This window comes from Nothoprocta perdicaria, unplaced genomic scaffold, assembly GCF_003342845.1.
Source record: "Nothoprocta perdicaria isolate Ctin4 unplaced genomic scaffold, notPer1 scaffold_286, whole genome shotgun sequence".
In the NCBI taxonomy this organism is placed as follows: domain Eukaryota; kingdom Metazoa; phylum Chordata; class Aves; order Tinamiformes; family Tinamidae; genus Nothoprocta; species Nothoprocta perdicaria.
In genome coordinates, this window is record NW_020455517.1 from 455,002 (window position 1) to 482,738 (window position 27,737).

Consider the following 27,737-nt stretch of genomic DNA (forward strand, 5'->3'; position numbering starts at 1 on the left):
GTTCCGTGATTAGATTTGTATTCAGGAGTGCAAATCGAAATTGGGTCATTTTAGTGCAAGTATTTGTTATGCTTGAGACTTTGTCTTTGAAAGTCCATTAATAAAATATGTCATAAATGCATGGAGCATCATAGCCGTACTCTAACGAATGACATGTTTATTCCAAACAATATCAGAGTCCAGCAATTCATGATCTAATTTGTTCTTTTAAGATTACAGTTTTGTCCGTGCTGTGAATGCTGTGAGCTGTGGAAAGCAAGTTGTTCTTGATTTCCCTCTGATGCTTTCTAGTAATAAAGGTTCTGTGATTAGAACTTTGCTGACAATTTAGTTGATATGTGATACAGATAAAGCTGCTCCTCTTCTGAAACATTTTTTCTCTGCAATACTAATATTAGGAAAATAATTAGGTGGGAAGTGGTGCTAGGAGCTATTTTTAATGATACCTTCTCTGACTGACAACARTTTGGTTTTCAGAATGAGCCTGATCTCCCTCTGGAGATAGTTGTGTTCCTCTCCTGCTGATAGCTAGCATTATCTGTCAGTGAAGCTCAACGTTATATATAATATGTAACCCGCTTCCTTTTCCTTATGTCCTTACCTCTGTCCTAAAACAGTGTACGGTTCAAGTAAAACTGGAGCTGGGGCACCGAGCCCAACTGCGGAAAAAACCCACAACCGAAGGGTTTACTCATGACTGGATGGTGTTTGTCCGTGGCCCGGAGCAATGCGACATCCAGCATTTTGTGGAGAAGGTGGTCTTTCGGCTGCATGAGAGCTTCCCGAAGCCCAAACGCGGTGAGTAGATTTTTGACGACCTGTAATTAGGCCTTTTCTGCYTGTGAGTGCATTGTGCAGGCCTGGTTTGGTCTTGGACTGTCACATTTCAATAAAATATTTCCTTTGAGAGGAGCAGAAATGTGCGTTGCATGCACTTGAGTCTTGACCTTTACCATTGCTATTGAGGGAGGTCAGGGAGAACGGGACCTTTCTTCTAATGAAAGGGTCAGAGGTGAGATGCTAGCTCCTCTTATTTAAGCATTAGTATATTGAGCTTCTGAAGACACTTACTGACAGCAGAAGGTAATTCATGTTGCAGAGTGGAAAGATGAGTTTCATTCGTTGATCTGAGCCAACAAAAGCTGGAAGCATGTGATTTGTGTGAGGTCTCCAAACACTGCAGTGGTGTGTATATATATTGTTATATATTGTCTTTTGCATTGGGCAGCACGCAGCTCTCAATATTCCTGCAATTTTGAGTCTGCAAGTGCCAAGTCTGGTAGTATTTAAGCTGACATAAATCAGTGCAGCCCAAAGGGTGGTCTCTTTACCTCTGCCCGTACAGTCCAGCTGCGTGCATGCGCCCAAGCACTGTGCACCCAGCTGGGTTGGGGAGGATATAAACATTTTGTAACATCGTTTTCTGCTGGATTATCCTTTACTCTTTGCGAGTGTGCAGCAATGTGAACCTCGCTGTTGGCACAAGACAACAGGAATGCAGGGTTGAGGGTGGAAAAGCAGGATTTGCCCTTTTCAGCAGCAGCACAGCCTTAGATCTGTCTAAGATTGTGTAACTGCATGTGCAGTGTTATTGTTAGGTAGTGTTACCAGGAACGCTGACTGGCTGAGGGTACAGCTATAAATTACTTTATAACACACATTCTTTGAAACACCATTTTTGGAAGCTTGCTGGTCAGGCAGGGTGTTGTAGGACTGCTGCCTTCACTGGTTATTTGTGGCAGTCCGTGGTTAGGGAGTATCTCAAAGATGTTCAGCTCATAAAAGCGGGCATCTAGTTGGTGTATGTTGATTACATCTCTTTCAGATTGATGTGGTAAAACTGGTGCATGATAAGCAATTGTGATACTGAGCTGGAAGCTAATTTATAGAATAAAAGTTCCAATCTGCTCTGCTACAGTTCTTGTCAGCCAGTGTATTTAGCCTGTTGTAAACATCAGTGTTAGAATAGTACCTCCCCTCAGCTCAGYGGGTTGCTCTATCACCTGCCTTTAAAAGAGGCATTTTTTTTTTTTTCCTTCTCAGGGTTTTTAAATGTTTCTTAAAACTTGCTCATGGTGCCTCTTTGCCTTTGACCAAAGAGTGTCAGGGTTGTACTTAAATTGTGTGGTGAACAAAAAACAGAAAAGCCCAGTGTGATAGGGTTTTAATTAATGTGAGATCCAAGTTAAAGCAAGTCAAGAGGTTTGGGTTATTTTTATATATGCTCTTCGGTCATAGTTGAGTGCAAGGAAGTTTGAATGCTGCTTGCTGGTGTCTTTATGATGATAGAACTGCTTAGAACTGGGGATAATTTAGCAACATTAAGGGAAATTAATCTGTGTGTGTTTTAGGTTTGAGGGAAATAGCTTTTCCTAATCATATTAATCCCTTGAAATTCTTTAGAGAAGTAAAGACTTGCATTAACTTTCCCTAATGACTTAATTGACTTTATTTACATGTACTGTAGTGCATGCATTATATGCATGTACATCTAGCTCCCAAGAGGGAGAACATCTGTGGTCTGGAGTCTGTGCTGACAGCAGGTCTGTATAGTTAAGTCACGGCCAAATGCTCCTGGATTCCTCCAAGTCAGCTACCACAAAATGCAGTGGTAAATGGTAGGAAGGGCTCTGCGGCTTCGAGAGGCAGCTCGTGGTGGGGTTCATAGGTGTCGGATCTTAACAAATAAACTTTACCTGTCTCTGCTGCTCAAATTCCCAGCCTTTGGGAAGTGGCGTTTCTTGCAAGACGCCTTTACAAGGCGCTSTGCAGCGTGGAGCAGCAGAGAAAGGTAATTTCGTTTCACTGACGAGAGAGGGAAGGAATTGGGAAGGGGAATGTATTTTATGGCTCCTTTCTGTGGGAGGAGCTCAAGGCAGCGCTCAGGCTCTAAACTAAGCCCGTGGCCACCATCTTACTTTGGTTTGCAGGAAGGTTGATGTTTTAGATGCATCCTGAGTTGCCAAAGAGCCATTTCTCATCTTGCAACTCCTTTCTGCCTCAGATCAAGTTGCGCCATGATACAAATTCACGTGTGTGTGTTTTCTTTACAGTATGCAAGGAGCCCCCGTACAAAGTGGAAGAGTCTGGCTACGCAGGCTTCATTATGCCCATTGAGGTGTACTTCAAAAATAAGGTAGAGTCCGATTCCTTGTCTTACAATTGTTTTGAGCTGTGCCAGGTCCTGAAACTGCCCGACAGAAAGAGTCTTACTTATGTGACTGTTTTATGTGTGTGGTTTTTATTACTCTAATAAATAGAATTTAACTGGGAGTTGGAGACTCCTGCCAGACTTAAAAAAAAGAGAGCATTTCATAGAAATGGAGCCATATAGAAAGCTAATCTTGGGATAGAGTGATGGGATGTAARATTCTGAAAGGAGACTGTAGCCCTTGTTACAAGGGTTTCTAACAAGGGTTTCTAACACAGATAATATTAAAATATTTTATGCAAATGTAGAAATCTCTTTTAGAATCCTAATTTTATATTTTTGAAGGTAAATACTATTTTAAATATAAACTACAGTTTTTATTTACAGTCTATTTAAATGTTTTTATTCACAGTCTTATAAAATAACTGTACAAATATATCAGCAGTATAGGCCCAACACAAAGGTCTGTGTTTATAGGTAATGTCCTTAGAGTGACAYTAAAACTACTGTAGCTCTGAATCAATAATTTTCCGAAAAGAAAACATTTAATATTCTTCATCTTAAGGTGCTTTGCCAACAAGTATGGAGAAATTAAAATTTGGGACTTACTGTGTGCAGTAAGTCCTACCACAGAGGTCACATGCTGTGTGGCTTCAACGTGGTTATGAAAATAGGGATTTGTCACTTACATTCCTGTCGGCTCTTTCAGTGCAGTTGTTTTGTTAAGCATAAATGCTGAATCTTTCTGGATTTGATTACTGTGTTTAGAATAAAACGAGATAGTTGCTGTGCTTATTATTCCAAAGAGGAACCTAGATAAAGTACAAATTAAAACATTAAGCGACCTCATGGTATTGTAAGTTTTCACCCACTCTGTGCCCAAGCACAAGCAGTTACCGCATGTTTTGTGTGCAGCAGGCCACATGCAATAACCTGTTTGTACTGAGCTTTGCAGCATCTTTTCCCAGCACTTCTCCCACAAATGTACGTGGCTACGGTTTCCTGCTCCCCCGACTCCACTGCAGGGTTCTCATTCTGCTGGAGTCACCAGATTGCTCCTGTCCCGCTCTGTAAATTTTATGCATTTGATTTAGTGATTAACCAAATAATGGGCCTCCAAACTGCCGGCCGAGGAGCTGTGTTTGCTCGAGCTGGGAGTGTTTTGCCCACAGCTTTCCTGGGGGTGGGGGAAGCCAGGAGGATGTGAAGAGAAATGGTAGTTAGAGAACAGGGCAGGAAAGTTGGTGATAGCAGCAAAAGCACCGAAAACTACAACTTGAGTGCACAAAACCCAAACAAACCCTCAAAGGCTTAGAAGTAGTTTGTCTTCTGGTGGCTTCTCTGAGGTTTTGAATGGAAATCAGGAAGCTGCTCATCTGCGCCCTGTTCAGGCTCAGCTCAGGTTCAGAATCTACCTTTATGTTCCTGACAAAAAAGGTGCCCTCCTGTCCTCTAATGGCTTGGAAGGAGAACCTTGTGTGACTGTGGGGCTGAGCGACGTTTTGTTGCTACCCGTAGCTTTTCTTCCTTTTCCACCCTGTGTTTTCTCCCAGTTGCTTTTTCCCCTGCAGAMGTCTCACGTATTCTCCCTCACTGCTGTTTCTCCTTTATATTTATATATTGGTATCTGTACGTGCATTTGTTTGTGGTGTGCGCTGTCCATATCCATATGTTTTCTGTCTTTCCATGCCTTTATTCCCAGCTTTCTTGCTGAGTGTGGAGCCGATGGCGTTTCTGAATCTGCCTTGGTTTCGTGCCCACCGGGGTCACCGCTGTGCATTGTTCCTCTGCACGTGACTGCACAGTTGTGCTCCCTGACATAGGGATGTGATGGCTTTGGAAAATAAGGGAAATAGGTGGCCCCTGTTCTTGGTGGAAACAATGGGAGGAGCAGCTACTTTGGGAGAAGGCAGCTTTTTTTTTTTTTTTTTTTTTTTTTTTGATGTTTTTGTCCCCAGAGGAAGGGAAATAGCTTCAGTTCTAACGTTTTTAAATGAATTTTCAAAACGCTCATCGACTCAATTCTGCAGCTGGGAGTATTCCAGGGAAACTCTCCTTTGCTTTTAATCTGATTGCTMAACTGGCTAATTATGAAGCTCAGGACAGTGCCTTCACCACGTTAAACTGGGGCAAGCTGTGGTTGAAGGGGGAAATGTAAGTGCTTCCATCTTCCAGCACAGCGCTTGAACTGACTCCTGTTCTCAAGTTCAGCCACGAGCTTGAAATACTCGAGCCACGTCTRAGTTTGCTTTTAATATTCAGAAGTGATTTTGTGGTCCTTATGGCAGAAAACGTTATATTTGCTTCATACTCAAATTAAACTTGGTACTTGTGATTCTTGAAAGCTTAAAAGATACCTGAAATTGGGAAAGCTCCTCTGACCCCTCTTGCCCGGTGCTAAAGCTGTCTTGAAATACCAAGTTCTGTGATTATCTCAGGAAATGGAAGAGTAAGAGCTGAATGGTCCTGCAAAGACAGAAGATGAGCAAAGATGGGCATGGAGGAGAAATTCAAAAGAGGAGGGAAAAAAAGAGAAGGATGGCAAAGGTCTAAAATGCAGTCTGTGTTCTCCTTCACTGGTGAATGTGACATTAAAGCACCTAATAAATAAGGTTTTTAACTACCTGAAGGCCATATGTTCCCTCTGGTCTCTGTAAACTTGTTGATGCTGGTGGGGATCAGCTGTTCTATGCAAAGCACATATTGTCCTCAATGTGCCCCAACTGATGACAGCATTTGGGACTCATCCTTGAGGAACTCTTTTCAAGTGGAGATATTTCAGCTTGATTTTGAGATTGCGTAGGCAGTGGTGTGCTCTCTAGGTGGCTGGGCAACACGAGGAGGGTGGTGCTTCTTGGCCAGATGTTCTCCCTGTTCTAGCACGTTTTTGTGACGACGGAAGCGTCTCCTTTGTGTGGAACTGAGAATCCCAGCGGCTTTGGGGTTAATTTGTCAATGCCTGTTTACTGATGCCGTAGAAAGGTGAGAAGCAAGAGAGTTTGAAGGGAGCTGATCTGTGAACTAGGACTGGCAGAAACTTCTAATTTGCCAGTTTTAGCTTCTTGCTCAGTTTTCTTTTTCCATTCTCTGTCCTAAGTTGTTGAATAGGAGGGTAAGTAAGGGTTGTCAGAGCCAGTGCGCCTTGCTTGCGCTCACGGAAACGTAGTCCTGTCCGCAGCTGCGGCAAGCTTTTTATTAAGAATATTTTAAGAATATCTTTTAATGAACTTTGTTTATTTGCTTTACTTTTCAGGCGACTTTGCCTCAGACTACCTACTAGCTCCTTTCCTGTGTGCAGAGCACTTTTTCCATTACCCATTTGGAGTAGGAGAGTCGCTGCTTTTGGCACCTCTGAAGCTTTTGATGCCTTTCTGTCTCACAAGGAAGTGTCATGGGAGGATTAAAAGTGGTTTAAGAGCCTGGTTTCATCCTGAAGAAATAAAGCTGTGGCGGGTGTGCTTCTCCTCCCTGTGCTGTATCCACCTTAAGCTCTTTCTCCGTATTGCCTTTTGGGTTAAAGAGCAGGTTTTTGTATGCTGCTGTGAACCCACAGAGTCTGCTTTACCCAGTTTGTTGGAGTGCCCGGATAGCTCCAACAAGGGCCAGATTGGCATCCCCACGTKGTAGCTGGGACCAGCCAGAACCTTTTGCCTCTGTAACTGAGCCTGGAAAAGAAATGGCAGGATCCGAGCAGGTTAMATCAGCAAGGGGTGGCCAGCACAGCTGAGCAGAGGGAGCACATCATTTGGGACTGTGGCACTGAGATGCTGTTGGGCTCTTGCTGGTTTTGAGCCCTTTGTGTTTCTTCCTGTAAGAAGGAAGCTTCTGCTGCTCGAATCGGTGCAAACTGGGCACAATAAAAGCAGTGCTGTTTCCCTGCAACTCTTCCCTGTCACTCTCCCCTACCTGATTTCAGCAGTCTTGAGACTCTGCTTATTTATTTATTTTTTCCTGCTCTCATTGTTGTCTCAAAATACCTCTCTTAAAGCAGTGACAAATTTTAACCAGGAGGCTGTAACGCAGGTACATCTGTGGGKTTTTAAGTTGTATTTTTGTATCCTAATTAGAGCCCACTCCCCCCGCAAAAGCCCTTCATGTTATTGCAAAGTAAGGCAGAAAATCTTCCTGCATTATAAATMAGCAGTTGTGTTAAGGGCTGTTTTAAAAGATATTACCTCCAAATTTGAGAGTTAAGAGAGAAAGAGGATTTACAGGATTTACGCTGTGGAATACTGAATCTAGGATCTTTTCCCATAGTGAAAAGAGAATAAAAGTTGGTTTCATTTGTTTTGTTTTCAGTTAGATTCAAAGTACACTTATATTTTTCCTTTGTCTAGATAGTGTGTGTGTGTGTGTACATACACATACGTATATATATATATATATAAAAGTAAATACTGGAGGAAGGGAATAATGTGTCTTTCAAAGCAGTGCGTAGGTGCATGTATAGCAGGGTAAGTGGAACTAAAGGACCCTTAAAACAAGGCATTGGGATCTTCAGTAAGATAGTTCATAAAAGTCTCTTAAGCAATGCCACTGAAGAGCTTATTTTTGCCTCATTTACCATATTCACCAAATTGGGGCAAGATTTGCCGAGGTTGGGTTATATTTTGTTGGGCAGATTTCAGTGTGTTTCAGGTGTCTCTTATTTCCTCGGTGTTGCTGCAGGGAGGAGCCGCGTTCGTCGGTGTTGAGCGATGCCCAGTGCCCTTCGGCTCATGGTTTCCAGTCTGGGCTCCGTGGGGCTCCTTTCCAAAGGGTGTCCGTGCCGTGCCCACTGCACGGGAGCGGTGCAGCAATCCTGGCTCCCGTGTGCTGGGGATCCCGTGGCTCCCGTGTGCTGGGGATCCTTTGGGGTAGCGGCGCCGCAGGAGCAGGCCGGGTGCTCAGCCCAGAGCCTCCTCGTGCTGAGCGTCCCGGGAGCCCCACGGCGCTGCACTGCCTGCCGCGAAGGCCTTGGGAAGCGGAGCATTGCCTTGGATTTGTACCTGCTCGGAGGTGAATAAATTCCCCTCTTTGAAAATTAGGGAAAATACACTCGCCGCTTCTTTGAAGTGATTGCCTTAGAACAGAGAAGAGTTCCCAAACCTGCCGTCAGTTTAATTAACTCTGTAAAATCTCCAAAATTGGCCTATTTGCTTTCAAATGTGTTGGCTCCGAGCTGGTGGAGGACTAGTCAGACAGGTTGTGCAGGCCTGGAAAAGGGATTTCATTTATAGGTTCCAGCTAAATGACTCTGTCTGCCTGGATCTATGGCAAAAAGGAAGTTGTGTTAGAAGTTATGGTTATTGAATAACCATGAGGCTGCTTCCTTGGTGTGCTAGATTTTTTGTAGATAATTTTGTTTTATGGCTTTCTGAAAGTGATTTATGAGCTCTGTGCACACGCTACCAGGGAAATTCCTTTGATTCGTGCGGCTGGCGAAGGGCACACGCCCTGCCTTACAAACGGGACCAGGAAATCTCAACAAAAGACTTTGAAAAAACTCCTCTCTTACAGAAAGTGCCAAGGGAACTTTAACCTATTCCTTCAGTACTCAAAAGTAAAATAAAGCAACTCTGGAATTCATACCAGTGCAGCCAGGAGGCTGGAAAATCGCAAGGTTAAAGTGCAGCGTGTTCAGGTTTGGAGAGCAGTAGTGAAGTGGAGTGATTCTTTGGATGGAGGGAAAATGCTAAGGACAGCAAATGCCTGGTGCTTGGTCCTGCCCGAGCAGCGTGCTCTCTTGSTTGGCTTCTCCACTGGCATCTCAGGCTTAAGGGGCGGCTAGAAAGTGAGTTTCTGAGATGACTTCCTTGCAGATCCCATATCCGACCCTTCAGAAAGGGTTATGGTTGGAGAACAATTGAATATTCACAAAAAGTCTCTCCCGTCTTCAGTTATGTGTYGAGGGTAGAAGGTCAGAAAATGGCTCTCTCTAAGGGTAAAGCTTGGCCTGCCTATGTAGTTGCTACTCAAGGAGGTAACCCAGGGGTGTTGGAAAGGGACAGAAGTGACAGCTTTTCAGTGGATTCGTCAACCGCCTGGACCAAAGATCTTGCAAGGAAAAATCCCATTTGTCCTCCCTCACAGCTCCAAGCCGGAGGACAGGTAGATCCCAACATCTTCTTTGGAAAGGTCTCCAGGTGCGGCCGTGCGGGGTCAGGGTGGCTCTATTCCATGCTCTGCGGGTTCAGGTCAGTGGGGAGGAGCGTTCCGGGGCTTTTCCGCGCAAGTGCGGTGGTTGCTGTCAAGAAGAGAACATTGAGGAATTCTGGATGGATTCATTTTTGGAGTCCTTTGAGCTGTGATTACTAGCTGTGGAAGCAGTAGGTGAGGGGTGTAAGCCAACAAAGCAGCTTTTTGCTTTGAGACTTTTGCAGTTTTCTTGTAGGAAATATTTTGTTTGAAAATCTTCCCGTGGAGTTAGAAACTTAGAAATCCAAAGCAGTGCCATAATTTTTGATGGATCCATTCACTTGGAGGGCATCTCCTGATGTCCTGAGAGGATGGAAAGGATATTTTAAGATCCTAATACTTAAATGAGACTTGATTCCCAGAATGGTCATGATCTTAGAGTCTGAGAAAATCTGTTAATTTTGCAAACAGTGGCAGGTTATCATGGAGACAGGAATATTTGAGAGGTTCTGTGGTAATTTTAAATCATGTCAATAGCGGGGTATGTAAGATGAAAGGGAAATGAATCCTCAGCTACAGTTCCCATCTCCCACTCGGAAAGGCAGATCCCTGAGCAGAGCTCTGATAACATGGGCTCAAAATCTAAAGCCTGTTTTTTGCTAATATACCCAGGATAACCAATTCCATGTTGTAAACAGGGAAAAACATTTTGGAAGCAATTCTTTTCAGGCCCTGTTTGGATTTCTGTTCACCCTTCACTTACATTTGTTAGGCTACGAGCGAACCTGTGCAGCTGCTCTAACTCCAGTGTAAGAGTGCACTAACAAATGTCGAGCTTAGTGGAAATGGTCCTTGCAGCAAAGCAGAGTATGGTAGGGCAGGACATTTGCAGGTAGATATTTCTTTCCTCTTCCCATTCGTGTGTTTCGATGGAGCTCAAACAAGTTCAAGTGGGCTTGTATTCTCCAGRCTGTTTCTGAGGGAGATTTTGGAGACCCCAATTTTTTTTTTGGGGGGGACTCGAGATTTTGGAGTTCATTAGGGTGTTCTTGTTCTCTGAGATGAGACCTTCTTGTGGCCTGCAGTTGCTTGGGTGCCTGTGTCCCAGTGTGCCGGGGAGTTGGGATGCAGGGAGCTGCCTGCCGGGTAGTGCTGTGGATGTGACCGGCCGGGCTCGTGGATACACGTCTCGCTGTGGGCAGGACAGCAGCTGGCAATGGGCAGTGGGGACACCAATGTCCCCGGGCGGGCAGCAGCACTCAGCAGGGGCTGAAGAAGCTCCGCGCTCCCAAGGAGCCCACGGCAGCCCTTCCCATAGGGACTGCACCGGGAAAGGAGCTGCCGGGTGGGAATCGGGGAAGGGGCTGCTGCACAGCTGCCTTGGCTGCACGGGGCCTGGGGGATGCATCGTGTCGATGCTGAATGGGCTGCGAGGCGCTGCGGGTTTTACAGGAGGGTTTTTTTCTCTTTGCCACATTTGAGTTTTCCTCTTGAAACAGAGGGAACACCGTCGTACTCGGAAGTGGTGTGTCGGTATTTGTAAAGAGCAGGTAGCCTGCAGCGTCTTGGAATGCAAAGGGGCTCCAGCAGCAGCCTCCTTTGTGCAGCAAAACGCACCAGTGTTTCCTGCACCGCTGCAGCGGGAGGAGCAGCAGCAGCAGCGGATGGCCCCTGAGCGCCCGGAGCCGCGTGGCTGCCTTGAGTGCTCTTGGAAAGCTCCCCAGCTGGCGGGATCTTCCCATTCCCCCGCTGCACTGTGCACACGGACAAGGATTTTTCCAGCCCAAGTCATTCTTTTATCATTGCCTTTGATCTTTTCTCAGCATCCCCAGAGATCTCACAAGTTGAGAAGGTGCCCTTCCTCTCAATAAAGGATTATGCATGCCTTAATATTGATATTTATAGGGCTGTTGTTTTGCAAAGAAGATAGCATCTGAATTTCAGTGAAAACAGAATGTTAGATTAAAGCCCTTGTACTTGCTTTGCTGGGGTTGCTTAGACTGCTTTGGACAGACAGTTACCAGTTAGTGTCTGTGTCTCTGGTTGTTTGGTGGATTTTTTTTCCAGGGAAAAGCCATGTGTGACTTTCTGGTGAAAGTTATGTTGACTTGGACATGTTCAGCTCTTCTTTTTTTTCCTGGCTTTGAAAAGCTCTCTGATCTCATGAGGAAAAAACATGAATGCAACACTTACTCAGTGGTGGTTTTTTTTTTTCAGTGATTTTTAGGAGTGACCATTTGAAACCTCTAACCTAGTGTGTTTGCCAAACTGTGGTTTCCCAAAGTTTTCTGCTTTCTTGGTTTTAGGAGGAACCGAAAAAGGTTTGTTTCACATACGACCTCTTCTTAAATTTGGAGGGAAACCCGCCCGTGAACCACCTCCGGTGTGAGAAGCTGACCTTCAACAACCCCACCAAGGAGTTCAGACGCAAACTTATTAAGGCTGGCGGGGTAAGTGCTGGGGAGGTCGAAGAGCTGAAGAAATGTAAATGTGGCTGGTAATGCCGAGGCAGGAAAGTCTCTGCAGCAACGAAGAGCTTGCGAGAGGCGCCCGCTGCTCGGCCCGCACGCAGGGCCCTCGGTGCCCTGCCCAGGCTCTGCCCTGTATCCGTGTGAAAGRGCTGGAGAAATCTGGAGGCGTTTGCAGCAGGTTCCCGATCTGTCTTTGCTGCRGGAAACATTCATATTGACACTTCATGGTCAACTTATCTTCTCCATACCTGGAATCAACTGTTGCTTACTTAGATGATAAAAATTAAGACTTTGGAGTAAAAATATGAGGGGGGAAAACAAAACCAAACAGATATAGACTTAACAGGCTGCTCCAGTGGACAAATTACTACTAGAGGGAAATTAAGATGCAGCAGTAGCCTAAAGAATTTATCTTCAAGTAACTCTACCAGAACCAGGCAATTCAGTACCAGTCACAATGTGCAAGGAACTATTAACTAGTCGGAGGAGGTCACTAGGGTGTTCTGGGCACTCCCATATGGGATAATATATGATTCCATTCTGTTCAAGGACTTCATTCAGCATCAGCTTGATTCCTGGCACAGTTTTCTTCTGCAAGACATCCTTGCAGCCTGAGCAATATTTAAAAAGAAGAGGGAGGAGGTGAAAATTGTGAGGAAGTTTGTCAAGCATAAGTTGTAAGAGTGGCAAGTATTCTAAGCTGATTTCTGCAGATCTTTGTTAGTAGCCCAGGGCTTTTCTGCTTTAGGAACCAGGAGGAAGGTGCTTATTTTGGCCATAAGATGSCTAGAACAGAATTTACTTATTAGGATTTTGGTCACGCATGGTGGAGTTCTTTAAATAGCAAAATGTTTCATCCATGAATCTCTCTTGATGCTGTTCATCTGATATCTTCTTGACTGCKGACTTCATCGACAGAAGCTAGGGAATAGGATTTTCCACCCAACTTTCTGACAGGATTACTTTAAATGTAGGGAAGGTAAGAAGAGCAGCCATGTCGTAGGGGTCCATGCTTTGTGTTGAGATCTTTCAAGAGGCAGTCCCATGGATTTTTTGGGAAAGAATCCAGATTTTCCCGCATCGATGGAATCTTGCACGTTCCTTCTGAATTTACTTTGCTTCCAACCTGTTAGAAGAATAAAAGCGTTGGCAGTAGAACACATAGTTCTTGTCCATAGCTCTGTTTTCTGCTCRTGCTCGGCGTATCAGAGTTCCCTTTGGGAATGACACTCGATATTACATCTTGCCTTTTATTCTTTATGTTTTTAATGTTCTGTATTTTAAGCATTGCCTTGGGACTAAGCATCTTAACTGGAATTATAGAGACAATATCTTTTATGGCCTTTAAGGGAAGAAAAGGTCTAAAAGATGAATAATAGTGTGTTTCTTGAGCGAGTGACTTAAGCTAAAAGTGTGTTAATAGTCTATGTTTCTTTACTCCTACATATTTTTTTCTCCTTTATTACTAGGTGATGGTAATGCCAGAAGGAGCAGAAACTGTTTCAAGGCCAAGTCCTGATTATCCCATGTTGCCCACAATACCACTCTCCGCCTTCTCTGATCCCAAGAAAACCAAACCATCCCACGGGTCAAAGGTCAGTGAAGCTTGCTTTTCGGTCACCCCAAGGTGCCATCTTGCAGGGCTCTGCTCCTCAGCCTGTTTAGCAGCTGCTTGTAGCTACTTCTTGCTTGGAAAACTTCCCTTGTGCTCCGTGGCTGAATCTTTGGGCAATCCGTATTGTCCTGTCTTTCCTGCAGCTTCTTCCCAGTTAGAGCATGGATTTTTCTTAGCGATGAGCAGGGGATGTGTGGTCATCAGCAGCAGGGCTTGTCATCTCGCGGAAGCTTGAAATAAGAGCATCTGGCCAGGGTGCTTCTTCTCTTGCCCTCTGAATTTAGGAGGGCTCTTTATTGCTAGACTTCTCTTGGGGGGGGAAAATTTTAGAAGAGAAATACATGTCCAAGATGAGGACTCTCTGGTGAATCAAATCTTGCTGCTGAACTGGTAGGGCACAGAAAGTTCCATTAAGTCCTTGCTGATCATCCTGACTTGTGTCCGCGATGCTGAACATGAAATATGTGCGTCTTTTGCTCTCCTGYAAAACCGTGTTTGAAGTCCCGAGGGACTTCACTTTCATAGCRGCAAGGCTGAGCATGGAGTCGACGTTTCATCTATCAGTAGAGCTACTGGGAGAGTGACATAGAGAGCATAAAAYGTGCTCTACTTGGTGCAACTTGTGATTGCAAGATTTGCTCTTAGCCTCTAGATGTATTATCTAGCTACCTCTAGTTCCTGACACTTCAGAAGAAACTCAAGTTTTTTTTCCTTTCGCTTGTCTCAGGAAACTACCTTTGTGTAATTGCACATAGGAGATCCTGTTCTCTTGATATTCGCTGTGTGATTTGAAGCAGATTGCCTGCACTTTAGCAGCCTGAGCAGTCACAAACATTAACAGCAATTCGTTTTGTAGTGTAATTCAGTTCCGCTTCCCGTTTTCTCTGAGGCTCTGAACTTTTATTACTTGGTTTTGGCCAAATCTTCTGATCTTGATACTGTAGAACAGCGTGAAGATGGCTTATCTGTTAGTGGCTGATTTGATTTTTGAGTTTAAGCATTAGAAAATGGAGAAGAAGAAAGAAAAATGAAGGCTGTGTGAGCTCTTGGGAAAATTGCCAGTGGCTAAAGCAGCAGATTGCTGCCTTCTTCCACATTGCCATCCAGGGTGCACACGTGTTTGAATCTCAGCTTGTCCAGTTCGTATTACAGTGTTTCCCTGCAAGATTTATTTCTCTTAAGTGTTTTGAGGTGATAGATAAATTGCAAAGGGCCAAAGTCCTTTGGCACTGCGTGTACCTGCCTCCTGGGATAGGCCGGGTCCAAGGCATTGCTGTGTCACTGCTCTCATTCAGCTTGACAAATGCCTGTCGTTGCTGGAGACGCTGGCTTTTTTGTGGTTGTGGGGGGATTTTTCCAAGGTGCAGTTTGGTTGACGTGGTGAGTTCAGGGCTGGGCTGCCAACACAGCTTGCCTCTGCTGTGACCGTGATTTAATCGAATAGATCTCTTCAGTTGCCTGCTTTTTCCCCCTAAAGCTTGTGTGTGCTGAGGAAAACTGTAGTGAGGCTCTGTGCAACSCAGGCTGCCTGCGGCCACCTGTCCCTGGCTGCAGACGCTCACCCTGCAGGTGACATCTGAGCTCAGCCTCTAGCCTGTCTGTAGCGCCCGCACAAGGAGCAGGCGCTCCAGATGCCTCTTCCATCCTGTCCTCAGGCAGATGTTTAAGTGCTGGGTGTTGACAGCCTTGCAGTTGATGGACAGAAATCTCGATGTCTGCACCAGAAGTAGATACGTTAGAGACGTGTGTGGGTGGATGTCTGTTTGAAGCAAGTGCTTTTGTGATTTAYCAGCATGTGCTTTATAGTTCTGTGCAGAATTTCACTTTTTTACCTAGCTTGTGTGTTTCTGTTGCTGAATTTTAGGATGCAAGCAAGGAAAGCAGTAGGGCATCCAAGCCACACAAAGTAACCAAGGAACACAGAGAGCGACCAAGGAAAGATTCTGAGAGCAAAAACTCCTCCAAAGACCTTGAAAGAGAACAGAGCAAGCCTTTGAAAGACTCCTCCAGGAAACCAACCGAGAACAAACTGCCTAAGGAGGAGAAGGCGCCTCCCAAAGCAGCTTTCAAGGAACCAAAACTGGCCATGAAGGAGACCAAACTAGAGAACACCTCTCCAAAGGGTGGGCCACAGCCGGAGTTAAAGTCTTCCAGCAAGAGGCCCTCCAACGTGGAGTCACCAAAGCCTAGTGCCAAAAAACAAAAAAAGAGCAGCTCCAAAGGGGTGAAGAACATCCTAGGGACATCTCCCAGAACCTCGTCTTCCTCGTACCCAGAGAAGAAACAAACCAAGGAGAAGATGAATGCCAAAGTGGAAAAGGTGAAATCTGAAAGTGAGGCCAAGGAGATCAAAAAGCCCATGGAAATGGAGGAGTCTAATTCAGAGGATGAAACTTCGTTCAAGTCAGAGGTGAGCATGGGGTAGCGTTTTAGAGCAAGCTGGTTAAATTGCTGCATGAAAAATGTCTCGAAATACTCAGACAAGCCAGAAAAACAGTCTGGCCGATGCTTGGGCCTGCCTGTATCTCAAAAGGCTCTGAAAATCCTATCAGTGTTATCATTTACCTCCTGTTTCCCATGTTCGTTTCTACTCAGATGTGTCTGCAAGCTGTTATCTAAATGTCAGAGTTAAGGTTAAGGTGTCTCATTCATTTCTTGCAGGGATGTTTTTGAAGCACAGGTATAGACCYGTTTTCTGCCTGCTTACGATAACATGCTGTTGAGCTTGATTTTTACTTTGGAATTGGAGTAAATAGTTTCAGGCTGGCTTTTGGAAAACGAATAACATGTAAACAGCAACAAAAGCCCTTGTTCCCAATGCAGCCTCTGAGAAAAGGTGCTGTTGGGTAAAGCTCAAATACAACCACACGCCATTAAACCTAAATAAGTTGGTTGTAAAACATAAACCAAATTCTCTACTTCTAGTACTCTTTTWAAAAGTTGCTTAAATATCTTTTTTTCCCCCTTTTTACAACAAAGGAAAATTTTTACCCTCCATCTTCTAAAAATATTTTTTCCAAAGAAGGCAAAACAAACAAATAAATAAAAGAAAAGTTGAGGGAGGGGTGGGAAAGCAGCCGAAATCCCAACTCTTGCTACTTTTCTCTGACGTTTTATGTTTACTGTAGAAAAGGCTTGCCTGCTTTTATAGGAGCCACACGACTTCCTACTGACCCCCTCTAGAAAGATTTCTTTTACTAGCATAAATCTGCAAGGTAAAATCTATAGTATGATTTAATTAGCTTCATAATGCAGTAAGTATTGGTGGGTTTATTCCAAGAATACTTGTTCTCTTTTTTCCCCCGAAAGGTTCCCAACGAGAGAACTCGAGGAGGTGCTGAAGGCAGGTTTTCTGCACAGCTTTGTGCAGGTTCATGGAGAGGTGGCTTTTGTGGGAGGGCAGCCTCCACCTGCTGCCTGCCTCCGCGCTGGGAGGACGCGGCCCTCGCTGCAGCCCCCTGTGCTCTGCTTGGCCCTGCTCACCACGCTGCAGCTCGTGCTGTCTCAGGTGCCGTCTCGCCGCGTCTTGACCGCAACCTGATCCTGCTGCTCCGGTGTCCCCTGAAACCGCAGATGGGGCCGTGGTCCCCTCTGTCCCACGGAGGCACCCTGCCCTCCTGCGCCAGCCCTCCTCTTTGGCCGTGCCTTCCGGAGCCGCTTGAGCGCTGACCCAGGAGCAGCAGGGCAGAGGCAAGAAACAGGGGCAGCTGCCAGCCAGGTCAGCTTAGGTTTCTCTGGCACTTGAAGATTCAGGGTGCAACCGCATGATGTGTTGGCAGCGCCCCAGGGGCCTCTGAGTGGCTTTTGCCCCCTGGGGGGTTTCTTTTTTGCTGCCGAGCCTGCAGGTTGCTCTGCCCCCCTTTGTGCCGCTGTAGCTGTGAGCGAGCGGGGCGGCAGCCCCATCACGAGAGCGAAGGAGCAGCCGGAGGTGGACGGGGCCCCAGAAACCCTTAAATGAGCGTCGCCGCCGGAGCTGCGGCGGGTTGTGCCGCGTGCCCCGGAGCTGCAGTTCCAGAGCTGCGGCGGGTTGTGCCGCGTGTCCCGTAGGTGCAGCGTGGCCCTTGTTTTGAGTTGACACCTTTGCAGGCTGCTGTTGAAAAGAGCCTGGCTCTCGTTTGTGCTGCTGGCACCAGGACTCCTTGCCATGGGCTGCAGAGTTTCTCCTCCTCTTCTAGCACCTGCAGAAAAAGTCCCCTCGCTTTTTTTTGTTCTCTTTCCTTAAATGCTGTTTCTTTCTGAGCAGGCTCCGTTCCCCGCGCTGGCCTCATGCTTGGCTGCCTGAGCGYGGCTGCTGACAAAGGGAGAGGCCGACGGGAGGGCAGAGCCGCTCCGTGGCCATCACGTCGCGCGGCCGGGAAGCTGCCGCCGGAGCGGGGCCACCGGCCGCCCCGCAGCCTCCCGGGCACCGCGGGGTTAAGGGGACCAGGAACCAAGGAGGTGCCGGGCTCCCTTAGGGGTTAAGGGGACCAGGAACCAAGGAGGTGCCGGGCTCCCTTAAATCGCAGAGCAGCGGGACCTGGGAGACTTTCAGCAATGGAAAATTGCTGAAAATGAGATGCTTGAGATGAATGAATGAGACGCTGCTTGCACCTGCTCATGCCGCTTTCCTACCTGTTGACACCATTCTCTTAGCATTAGTGTTTTCTATAACATAGAAAAATAACATAATCAGTGATCAAGTATATTGATCAACAGAAACCTGTCAACCTGTTTTCGTTTGCAAAAGTCACAGATGTGCTAGGAACAGTGCAACAGAATTGAAGCACTAAAGGGAATGCTGTAAATGAAGCTGTAATACAGCCCAGCGAGGGTCTTTAATCTGGAGGGTCCCAGAGCGGAACAAAGTCCCCTTTAGGAATCTCCTACCGTGAGGATGAAATGGGCACGTTGGCTCTCACTGCCACCCTGTGGTGCTTCAGGCCACAGCATGGCAGTGGTCCCGTTTAAAACATACAGGGTGTTGGAGCTTTGTCCCTGGGTGCTGTTAGCAGCTCTAGCTCACGGCACCTCTCTTCTATCCRCTGCTTCTGGACAGTGGCCGGGGAGTTGGTTTCACAAGAGCTTTCTGGTCCCTCTTAGGTTTTTCACAATCCATTTGGGAACAATTCAGGGAATCATTAATAAGTTGGTGGAGAAATGACTGTTTTGAGGAGGGAGTGTAGTAATAATTGAGAATATCTTTTAAGATTTTGGAAGAAAGTGACTACTTCAAAGCTTCTTATCCCTGTTTAGTGTCTCCTGAGTGAGGTGCTCTGAAGGAATTGTGGTGCAGATCTGAGAAGAAAAAACGAGTGGTTGTGAAGGGGATTTGGGCAGTTTATGGAGGTTGTGCGTCGTTTGGGCTGCTTTTGCACTGCAAAATAAGCTGGCTCCTTTTTTTGTTTGTTTTTCTTTCCTTTTTTTCCACTTTGCCCATTTTGCAGCTGTGGGGCTGATTTGAAGCTGGTGGCCTGGAGGGCCCTSTTGGGAGCTGCTGGTGCCGCTGCCCGGGAGTGCCGGGCCGCAGGACGCCAACGTTYGCACTAATGTTTATTGTATGGATGTTTTTGTAATTGAAGTCTCACATTGTATCTCACTGTGCTCTGCAGTTCTGGGTTAGAAAAGCTAAGATTCTTTTCTTTTTTCTTTTTTTTTTTTCTCCCCTTCCATGGGGGGTTAAGTCTGTCCAGTCCAGCCCTTCCAACTCCAGCTCCAGCTCCGACTCCAGCTCCGACTCTGATTTTGAGCCATCYCAGAACCACAGTCAAGGTGTGTTGCAAGAATTAACACTTACTGAAGTTGTCTTTACATGTCCTTGAAGGCTTATGGGAATTAGGTCTGTTTTCTTAACATCATATATGTGGTGCCCCCAGAATATTTCTCTTCCAATCTAAGATAAATTTGAATACAAAATGGGGATGATATAGACTTCATCACTGTCATTTGGGCAGGGCCTGGCATTGCTGCTTGTTCCGATTCAAACGGAATGCAAAGAGATAAACCAATAGTGGCAACAGTGAATATTCTAACCATAACAAATGTTCTCTTGCTACAAATGCTGCCCCTTGAGTCACTTCTAAAATGGTCCCCCCAAAATCATCCATTTGGTTTCGTTACGGAAAAGAGTGCGTAGATTTGGGGAGGGTTTTGCACTTCTTAAAATTTCAACTTTAATATTGAGACTAGAACTCAGCATCTTCTACCAGCGCCTTTGAGCAAAATGAAGATTCCGTTTCATTTTGTGACATTTTTCCTGAGAAATCTTACTTTATCTTAATGAGAAGTTAATGCAGGCCTAGGCGGGAGTGGCGCGGTGCAGAGCTGGCCGCACGTGGCCTAGGTGAGGGCTGAACTCARGCTTTGCCTTGCCAGGCCCGCTGCGCTCCATGGTGGAGGACCTGCAGTCGGAGGAGTCCGACGATGACGACAGCTCTTCCGGAGAAGAGGCCGCGGTGAAAGCCAACCCCGTGAGCCGGGATTCCAGGTGGTAACAAAGCGGGAAGAAAGATCCTCATCTGCCCTATGAGGAAAGGCTRGGAGAGCTGGGCCTGGTCAGCCTGGAGAAGAGGAGGCTGAGGGGGGACCTGAGAAGTGTCTGTAGACACCTCAAGGGAGGCAGTGAGGAGGAGGGCCGGCCTCTTTTCAGTGGTGGCCACTGATGGGACTAGAGGAAACGGCCATAAGCTGAGGCACCAAAAGTTCCCCAGGAACTTAAGGAAACATTTCTTGACAGTGAGGGTGCCGGAGCCCTGGAACAGGCTGCCCAGGGAGGTTGTGGAGTCTCCTTCTCTGGAGATCTTTAAAACCCGCTTGGATGCACCCGTGCTCTGGGTGACCCTGTGTGAGCAGGGGGGTTGAACTAGATGACCTCTGAGGTCCCTACCAACCTTAAGCATTCTATGATTCTATGAAGGGATGTGTCTTTGCCCTCCCTATCTTGTGTTTCCATGCGCCTTGTAGAGGGTGGAATGGAAGGGATGAGGGCAGGGAGGAAAGTGTAGGAGAAGGGACGGGTGTACGGGGCACGTAGCACAGCGGAGCGCCGCAGRGCGTCGCTGACAGCAGCAGGGTGAGGACAGAACAGGATGAGGAGAAGGTCACGGAAGCTCAAAGAGAGGAGCCACGGGCAGTTGGCACGTGAGCAGCTTGCAGGTGCTCGTGACTGAGCCCCTTCACGTAGTCACCTAATGGTCTCTTGCAGATCTCTGCTGAGACCTTTGGTGTGTGGAGATGAGAAGCGGCGCTGAGGCTGTGGCACGTGCGCCGCTGGCGCTGCCCAGTGCCGGGACAGGCCTGAGGGCTCCTGCTCTTTGCTACTGCCGCTCGGCCCCTCTGCAGCGTGGTTAACAGCTGTTTCCTGCCTCGCTCCGTGGAAATAGTTGAATTTCATCCCTCTCCCTTCAGGAAGTGCTGCCGTAGCCAAAAGCTAGAGTCCCAGGCTGGATGCTTGAAACCAAATGCTTGGCCCAAAGAGCAGCTGCAGATTTCAAGTGGCACTTGCATTCACCAAAAAAAAATGCCTTGTGTTGCACTATGTTGTTCTCAGCTCCACAGGAAATGAGAGACTTCGAAATATTGTTTTTATACCTTTTGAGGATGGGTAATAAATGCATTGGTTTTCAAGAGCATCGGAAGCAGGATACCTGCTAGAGATCTGCAGGGCCCCAAGATGAGAAAGATGTAAAAAGGAAATCTCAAAGATCAAGACATGGCAGAAATTTCTTTTTGCCTGTGCTCTCAGTGGAGATCCTGCAGCTCTCCTGCAGCAACTTGCAGCGATTTTAAAATAAGTAACAAAAATGAATAACTGCCATTTGCCAAAATCAGCTGGCACTTGTTTAGCTGCTCTAATGAGGTTTGAGTGTGAAATGGGCTCAAGTTGACCTGCTAGTTGCAATGTGTAAAATAACTAAAACTACCTCATCTAACTCCCCAGGGAACAAAAGATGGGGAAGCTGAAGTCAGCTGTGACAGAGGGGTTCTCTRGAATTGCAGACAGTTTCTCCTGGACAATTTAATGTAGTCTAAAATAAACAATAGAGCTAATAGCCTTTGTTTCTGTTTCATTTAACTCTGTGCTTCAGCTGCCAGCAAAATAATTTCCCTTTGGCTAATTCTGTGCTGCTTGTTTTTCAGACTGAGCCTTAGTGACAGTGACAGTGATAACAGTGCCGATTCCTGCCTGCCAAGTCGAGAGCCTCCTCCTGGTCAGAAGCTGCCCCCAGCAAATAACAAGGTTGGTGTCCTGCCCACACRGTGCCGTTCCGGGCCCTGTCTTGTGCTCAGTCCGTAGTGTTCATTTTGACTTGCACCAAAGCTTTGCTTTTTCCCTGTCTTCATCAGATGGGTGATTTCCTTCTGCTCGGGGCTGTGCGTCCAAACCGCTAAACCGCGGTGTTGTCTGAACTGATTCTGGTCCCTGAAGGCTGTTTGTTTTACCCTCAGGCATCTGGAAGGAAAAGCCCGGAGTCTTGTAACAAGCCAGAGAAGATCCTGAAGAAGGGAACTTACGACAAGGTAAGTTTGAAGGTTTGCATGTCGTAGAGTGGTTGGTTACTAGTTAATGTTTCTGATTGAAAATAGTTCGAGTCAGTCTAGGCTGTTTGGATGGCTCTGCTTTGGTAGGTTAAAGACTTGAATACAATGAAAAACAGATGGTGAAAGAATAGGCTTGGGAGATGAACATTACAGAAATTGTATAGCTTAAATAAACGGAGCCCCGTGTCTTTTCCGTGTGCAAAATGTCAAAATTGCCCTGTTTGTTTGCTCTTAGCCTCACCAGCTGCTGCAGCCGTGCGTGCCTCTTCATCAAGGGGCAGTTTTCAGCTGTGCTTGATCATACAAGTTAAAGATGGCTTTACGTTCTYGGTCACTGTTGAAGCCTTTGTTTATTCAGTGGCTTGGCCTTCGTCCTTGCCTCCCAAGGAAGGTCGAGTAGTGTGTATGCTTCTAAAGCATGGCTTGCAAGCAAGTAGCCAAACCCCAAATTGCCCTGAAAGTTCTTCCACTGTGGATTTTTTTTTGTAAAGAAAACAGTTGAATGGAAGTTAAATACTTTTCTTTTGGCTGCCCATCGAGGTCCTTAGGCCAAAATCAAGGTATTTGTGTTTAGCTCAAACACTTTCTCAGTAGGAGAACAGAGCACAGGTCAATCACTTAATGCTAGGTCCAAGCGTGATCCKTACCTCCGAGTCTTCTGCTAGCTACAAAATCTTGTATTGCTCAGGGGTGTGATACAACCAGAGCTGTGATGTCTGCACTTCCCAGTGTGATTGGTATATGTAAAACTATCTGGGAACAGAGTGCTCAAAGAGTTTTTTCTAACCTAAGCACAAAATGGTGCTGAGCAGATTGCTGAGATGTTGGTCACCAACCACAGTGCAGGTATTTTTGGGTAAYGAGGAGCTGTCAAGTAACAAGAGCTGTTATCAAGAGTTTAGTACAACCTAGAAATTCCTAGAAAATCCCTAGAAGCCAACCACAGATGTTTATTTAATAGTGTCTCTAAAGTCTAGCTGTTGCTCTTCGTGGAGGAGGCAGCAGAAAATGGAGGGAAAATTTGGGAACATAAACTTGCCCGAAAGGGCTGCAGGTTCCTCTGGACCTCAGTTGGAAAGTGCCTTTGGTGGCCAGACGTGCAAACCAGATTTGTCACTGTATTTCTGTTCGTGCTTTCTTTACAGGCCTACACGGATGAATTAGTAGAGCTTCACAGGCGGCTAATGGCACTACGAGAACGCAATGTGCTACAGCAGGTAGACGTTATTTGGCAGTTTTCTGGCAAGCTGTTGTACTCTGATTACCCTCATGTCCAAGGGTCTTGCTCAGGCTCCTGTAATGCTCGAAATATCATTTGCTTCCCCTTCACAAATACGGTGATTATGATTCACTTGGTCCTTCACGAATTCCAAAGTGAATATGGTTCATTTGGAAGCAAAGAGGTGTAGATAATAATTCAGATGGGAATGCAATGCGTTTGTTGGGAAAGATACACAGGGGTGGTTTGGACTCCTTTCTCCATCATCCTGTTAGCTTATCTGAAGCTGGGATTCACTTGATATAACTTACAAGGGGGAAAAATGTCCTTCTGGCCTGTGGGAGAAGCTGTTTTTTGGGAAGGGGAGAAGACTCCCTCTWGTCATGAAAAGGGACCCCCCTGTGGCCATTTTAAAAGGCTGAGGAAAGGACTGAATGGGTTATTCAATATCTGCTAGCCTATATGGTGGACTTCATCTTCATAGGCTCTCGGAGTACATTCTTGCTCCTCTCCTTTCTCTACAGATTGTAAATCTCATTGAGGAAACCGGGCATTTTAATGTTACCAACACAACCTTTGACTTTGACCTCTTCTCCTTGGATGAGACGACTGTCCGCAAGCTGCAGAGCTACCTGGAAGCAGTAGCAACATGACGCTTGGCCTTGGAAGCAGGCTGCTTTTGAAAACCAGAAATCCCGTTTATTGGTACCAGGAAAAAAAACCCCATGGAACTAGGCCTTCTTACTCTCTTGATTCACCCGAAGCACTGCCTTAGAGAACAGCCATGCTCTATGAATGCACAGCCAGCTGCACTTTCTTGTAGGCTTCAAACAAGCACCCATATCGCTGAGTCTGTCCTCTCTAGCTTCATAAATATGCTTGGGCGCAGGTCCCGAGTAGAGCAAAGGACATGCTGCTCCCAGCTGCACAGCGGGACTTTTTCTTTGGTTTTACTTCAAGAGACTGTTGCAAGAACACATGCTTTTTTCTGGRCATCTCTGAGGTCTGAAGAAAAGGGGATGATGTTTTCTTCACCGTGTCTCCGGACTGGCCCGCAGAGAGCTCCAGYGAGTTCGGTTCCCCCAGCTCTGTGAAGAACTGCCCATGCTGTGTAAGCGAGATTGGCTTTTACAAAGCCAGCCGAGTGACTGATGCCAGAGGAGGCTTCCCGGGGTCCCGGTGGCCTGGCGCGGCAGCGCGCGGCTCCCCTTTCACTGGCCTGCGAGGTCCTGCCGCCCCAGTACAGAGCACTACTGTAATAGGACCCGGGTTGGCGCGAGGCCCTGCTCTGCGTGCCCGGAGCAGGACCTTGCTCCACGTTTCAGCTTCCTGGAGAGACGCTGCGTGCCCTGGGACGAGGTCTCTGCAATCTGCTGTCTCCCGTTTGGGGAGGTTGAGACGTCTTGKTTGCTGATCCAGGCTCCTAAACAAAGTCTCACTCCTTTCAGTCTGCTTTAACTGTAATAGGACTACAATACTGTAAGCTGTATATTTTATATATATATTATATATATGTATGTACTGTATGTATAAGAAGGGCCTAGTTGGGTCTTCTGATTTTAAGGGTGTGTTTTTTTTTTTTTTTTCCTGTTATGTTTTTAATGGCTATGGCAGGGGAAGGGCGCTTAATAAGATTTGACTCGTTTGTTAAAATGCCTCTTGTGGATGWTTTTTAGTGTCTGAACGCTGAACAGCAATCTTCAAAGCATTTTGTGCTCTGGAAGGGACTCACCTGTCTTATTTTCATTTGTCAGTGTTTTAATAACTTTGCCAAATTATGTGCTTGGTTTTTGTTCTATGTTCTCAAGGATGAATCTTTCCTACATTGGCCCCTATAGTAGTGGCTGTACTTTGGGAAAACCAAAACAAGGGAGAATTTTTTTTCTTTTAAACTYGGGACACATCTGGAAAAACTGATAGAAAAGTGAAATCAGGTTTGTTTCCTCCTCCCTCTTCCCTCCCCCCTGCCTGTTCCAGATGTGGCAGGAACCAGTAAACACTAATCCAGAATCTYCTATACATTTCTAATTAAACTCTCAGAAAGCGTTGACTTTCAAGTATTGTCTGTATGTTTGGGCGGGTACGGGGAAGTCCTGTCAACTTTCACCAAAATTGTATTAAGCTGTTTCCTAGATTCAGTATTTTCTTGAAGAATCGCTCAGTTTTTCCAGCCAGTATGGACACTTGGGCCAGGCGTGAGCGGGTAAGGAGGCGAGAGCTGGCCAGAGGAGGCCGCCGAGAGGAGGCCGCTGCTCGTGGCGGAGGCCCCGGGCCTCCCCCGTGAGGGCGCCCGCAGGCCTCGCTGTCCCCAGCCCTTGTGAAACTGCAGTCCCTTGTTTTGGCTTCCCCCTTTCTTTATCATGCAAGTGTTGCGACAAGTGGCAATATGATGATAAGCTTGTTTGAGTTGGGTCATGTTGACCCGATTCCTGTTAATTTTGTCTCTTTGTACCATCTTTCGTGTGTCTTGTATATACAAGTGAAGCTCATGCCAGGGCGCGCCCCGCCGCAGCAGCGATGGCCGTCCTTGCCCTCCCGATGGAGCCGCCGAGCTGGGATTGACCCCGCGTGCGGAGGCGGAGGACAGGACGGCGGGAGGCGACAGCAGAGGGCGGCGCTGCGTTACCTCAGCGCGAGCACGAGGGAGAGCCCGCGGCGCCTGGGCCTCCATGGGCCTCCCGAGGCCACCATGGGCCTCCCGGAGCAGCCCCGGCCGCGAGGCCCTGGCCCTACAGCAGGAGGAAGCGCAGGATGAGCCACTCCGAGGCCGACATCTCCCGGGGCTTTGGCCTCCTCTTTGCTCCCCAGGTGACGTGCCCCCCGCCGCGCTGCGCGTCGCCCGCAYGGACAGCCCTTCCTCCCGGGACTGTAAGTAGCTTCCAGAGGTAGAGCACAAGGGGTTAGTGGTTTGTGCCTCCCTTCTGCCCCGTCTCCTTTTAAGATCCCCCTCGGTGTGTTGCTCTCGGCTAGTCCAAGAGGAAGCGTCGCAGGGTCTTGCTGAGCTTCGCTGGAAGCGGCCGCCCGAGCCCGGGCCGCCCTCGAACTAACTTTATTCATGAAGTCTAATGAGCATTGGTGGAAATTTTGTTTGGTTTTATAAGAAGTATTTTACATATGGATTTTTTTTAGACTGTTTATAATCGCCTTGAAAACCTGAAATGGTAGAGTTGTTCCCCCAGCAATAGTTCCTCTCCAGTGTGTGCACATGCTGACTTGTTACTAAAAAGTTTCTTGCGAGTACTTAGTTGTGCTACAGAGTTGTTGTTTTTTGGGGTATGTGGTAGCGTCGGGGACCACGTGAGCAATGACTCTGCAAACAAAGAATGGTCAGATTTGGGCCTCATCTTGTGTCCCCCTCTAGTTACATATGGAAGAGTTCCCTGTGTAGATTCYCTATAGGCTGGCTGAATGCTGTTCTGGACATGCCGTGTACAGGTATTTGTGGATAAAGTGTTTGTTCTTGTGTCACTCTTGAGAGCATGGATGGAGTATTGTAAAATAGGAAGGAGGTGGCAGTGCAGCCGTCGGCATTGCTTCAGGTCTTTGAGGATGTGTAGTAACTTGCATTGTTTTAAAAAAAAAAAAAAAAAAAAGGARAAAAAAAAAAAAAAAGGAAAAAAAATCCCAAATTGACTTCTAGCCATATGGTTTCTTTCCAAGGAAAATGGATAGAACTCTGTTACTTTTCAGTGTCCTTCATCTTGTAACTGAAGGCGTGAACAAGTGCTGGTCAATCTGAAGGCTTTCAGAATTACTTTGAATCGAGTCATGCGGAGGTAAGATTAGGACACAGCTTTTCCTTTGCCCTTGGCCTTTGTATTAAAGGGCAAACAAGGGGCCAGGGTGCTTTCCTGTTGTCTTGGTCTGATATGTATTAAGCCTTGAGGCTTTGATTAGTGACATGTACTATTAGAAATGGTAGAAGGGCTGGCTGCACCCCCAGAGCTCCAGCCTGAGCGACGTGGGACACGCTGGTAACAAGAGTGGCTCTGTGGCGCTCGGAGCGGCTGTGTGGAAGTGCCGTGATCCAGCCGCCCGTTCTGACACCACTGCGTGCGGTGGCAGCATCCCAGCTAGGAAAGACGCGGATGCGACACTCCAGGCACCAGTTGGTTTTTGTCAGATCCGGAACGTTATTTGATGGCAAGACGTAACAAATCCCCTCGTGGAGCTTTGCCCCCCGTCGTGTTCTCGGGCACTCTGGTTCAGCAAATTTCAACAGCAGCGTTCTCTAATGCACTACGGCCCGGGCAGCGCACGCAGAAGGAGGCTGCGTTCGACGCGGGTGCCTGGCGCTCGCCCGCGCGCTTCTGCCGAGGCTGGAGCCGACCCCTGCGCACCGGGACCGCGTGTTGCTTGGAAAAGGTGGAAACGAAAAGAAAAATCAATTGGTCTTCTCATGGGGGCGTGAAAGAGCCATCAAAAGCTAAAGAGATGAGTTTTGCACTCCGAAAGAAAATGTAAGTACTTCAACGTCTAGATAATTTTTAATTGTATTTCTGCCTAGAGCCAAGGTATTAAATACCTTGTCACTTGAGGATTTTAGAAGTTGGTTGGGAAATGCGTTCTTCACTCAGCTGTGAGAAATTCAGCTGGCCCAAGACTAACTTCAGGATTAAAAAAAAGAAAAAAAGGAAAAAAAAAATC

General features: G+C 46.8%; 1 protein-coding gene across 2 annotated transcripts; it reads left to right on the forward strand.

The window, feature by feature from the left end:
- Window positions 1–611: 611 nt before the first annotated feature.
- On the forward strand, window positions 612–25,180 carry MLLT1 (MLLT1, super elongation complex subunit). 2 transcript variants are annotated; one of them, XM_026041493.1, is made up of 11 exons: window positions 612–798; window positions 3,054–3,136; window positions 11,575–11,718; window positions 13,209–13,334; window positions 15,219–15,764; window positions 19,015–19,102; window positions 19,706–19,817; window positions 21,470–21,569; window positions 21,779–21,850; window positions 23,017–23,088; window positions 23,615–25,180. In XM_026041493.1, the coding sequence occupies exons 1-11, from the start codon at window positions 702–704 to the stop codon at window positions 23,741–23,743; spliced, it is 1,569 nt and encodes a 522-aa protein (XP_025897278.1). In that variant the 5' UTR covers window positions 612–701; the 3' UTR covers window positions 23,744–25,180. The 2 variants fall into 2 exon arrangements, with proteins under 2 accessions (XP_025897278.1, XP_025897277.1); XM_026041492.1 differs by lacking the exon at window positions 13,209–13,334 and having other exon boundaries at window positions 636–798.
- The last annotated feature ends 2,557 nt before the right edge of the window (window positions 25,181–27,737 follow it).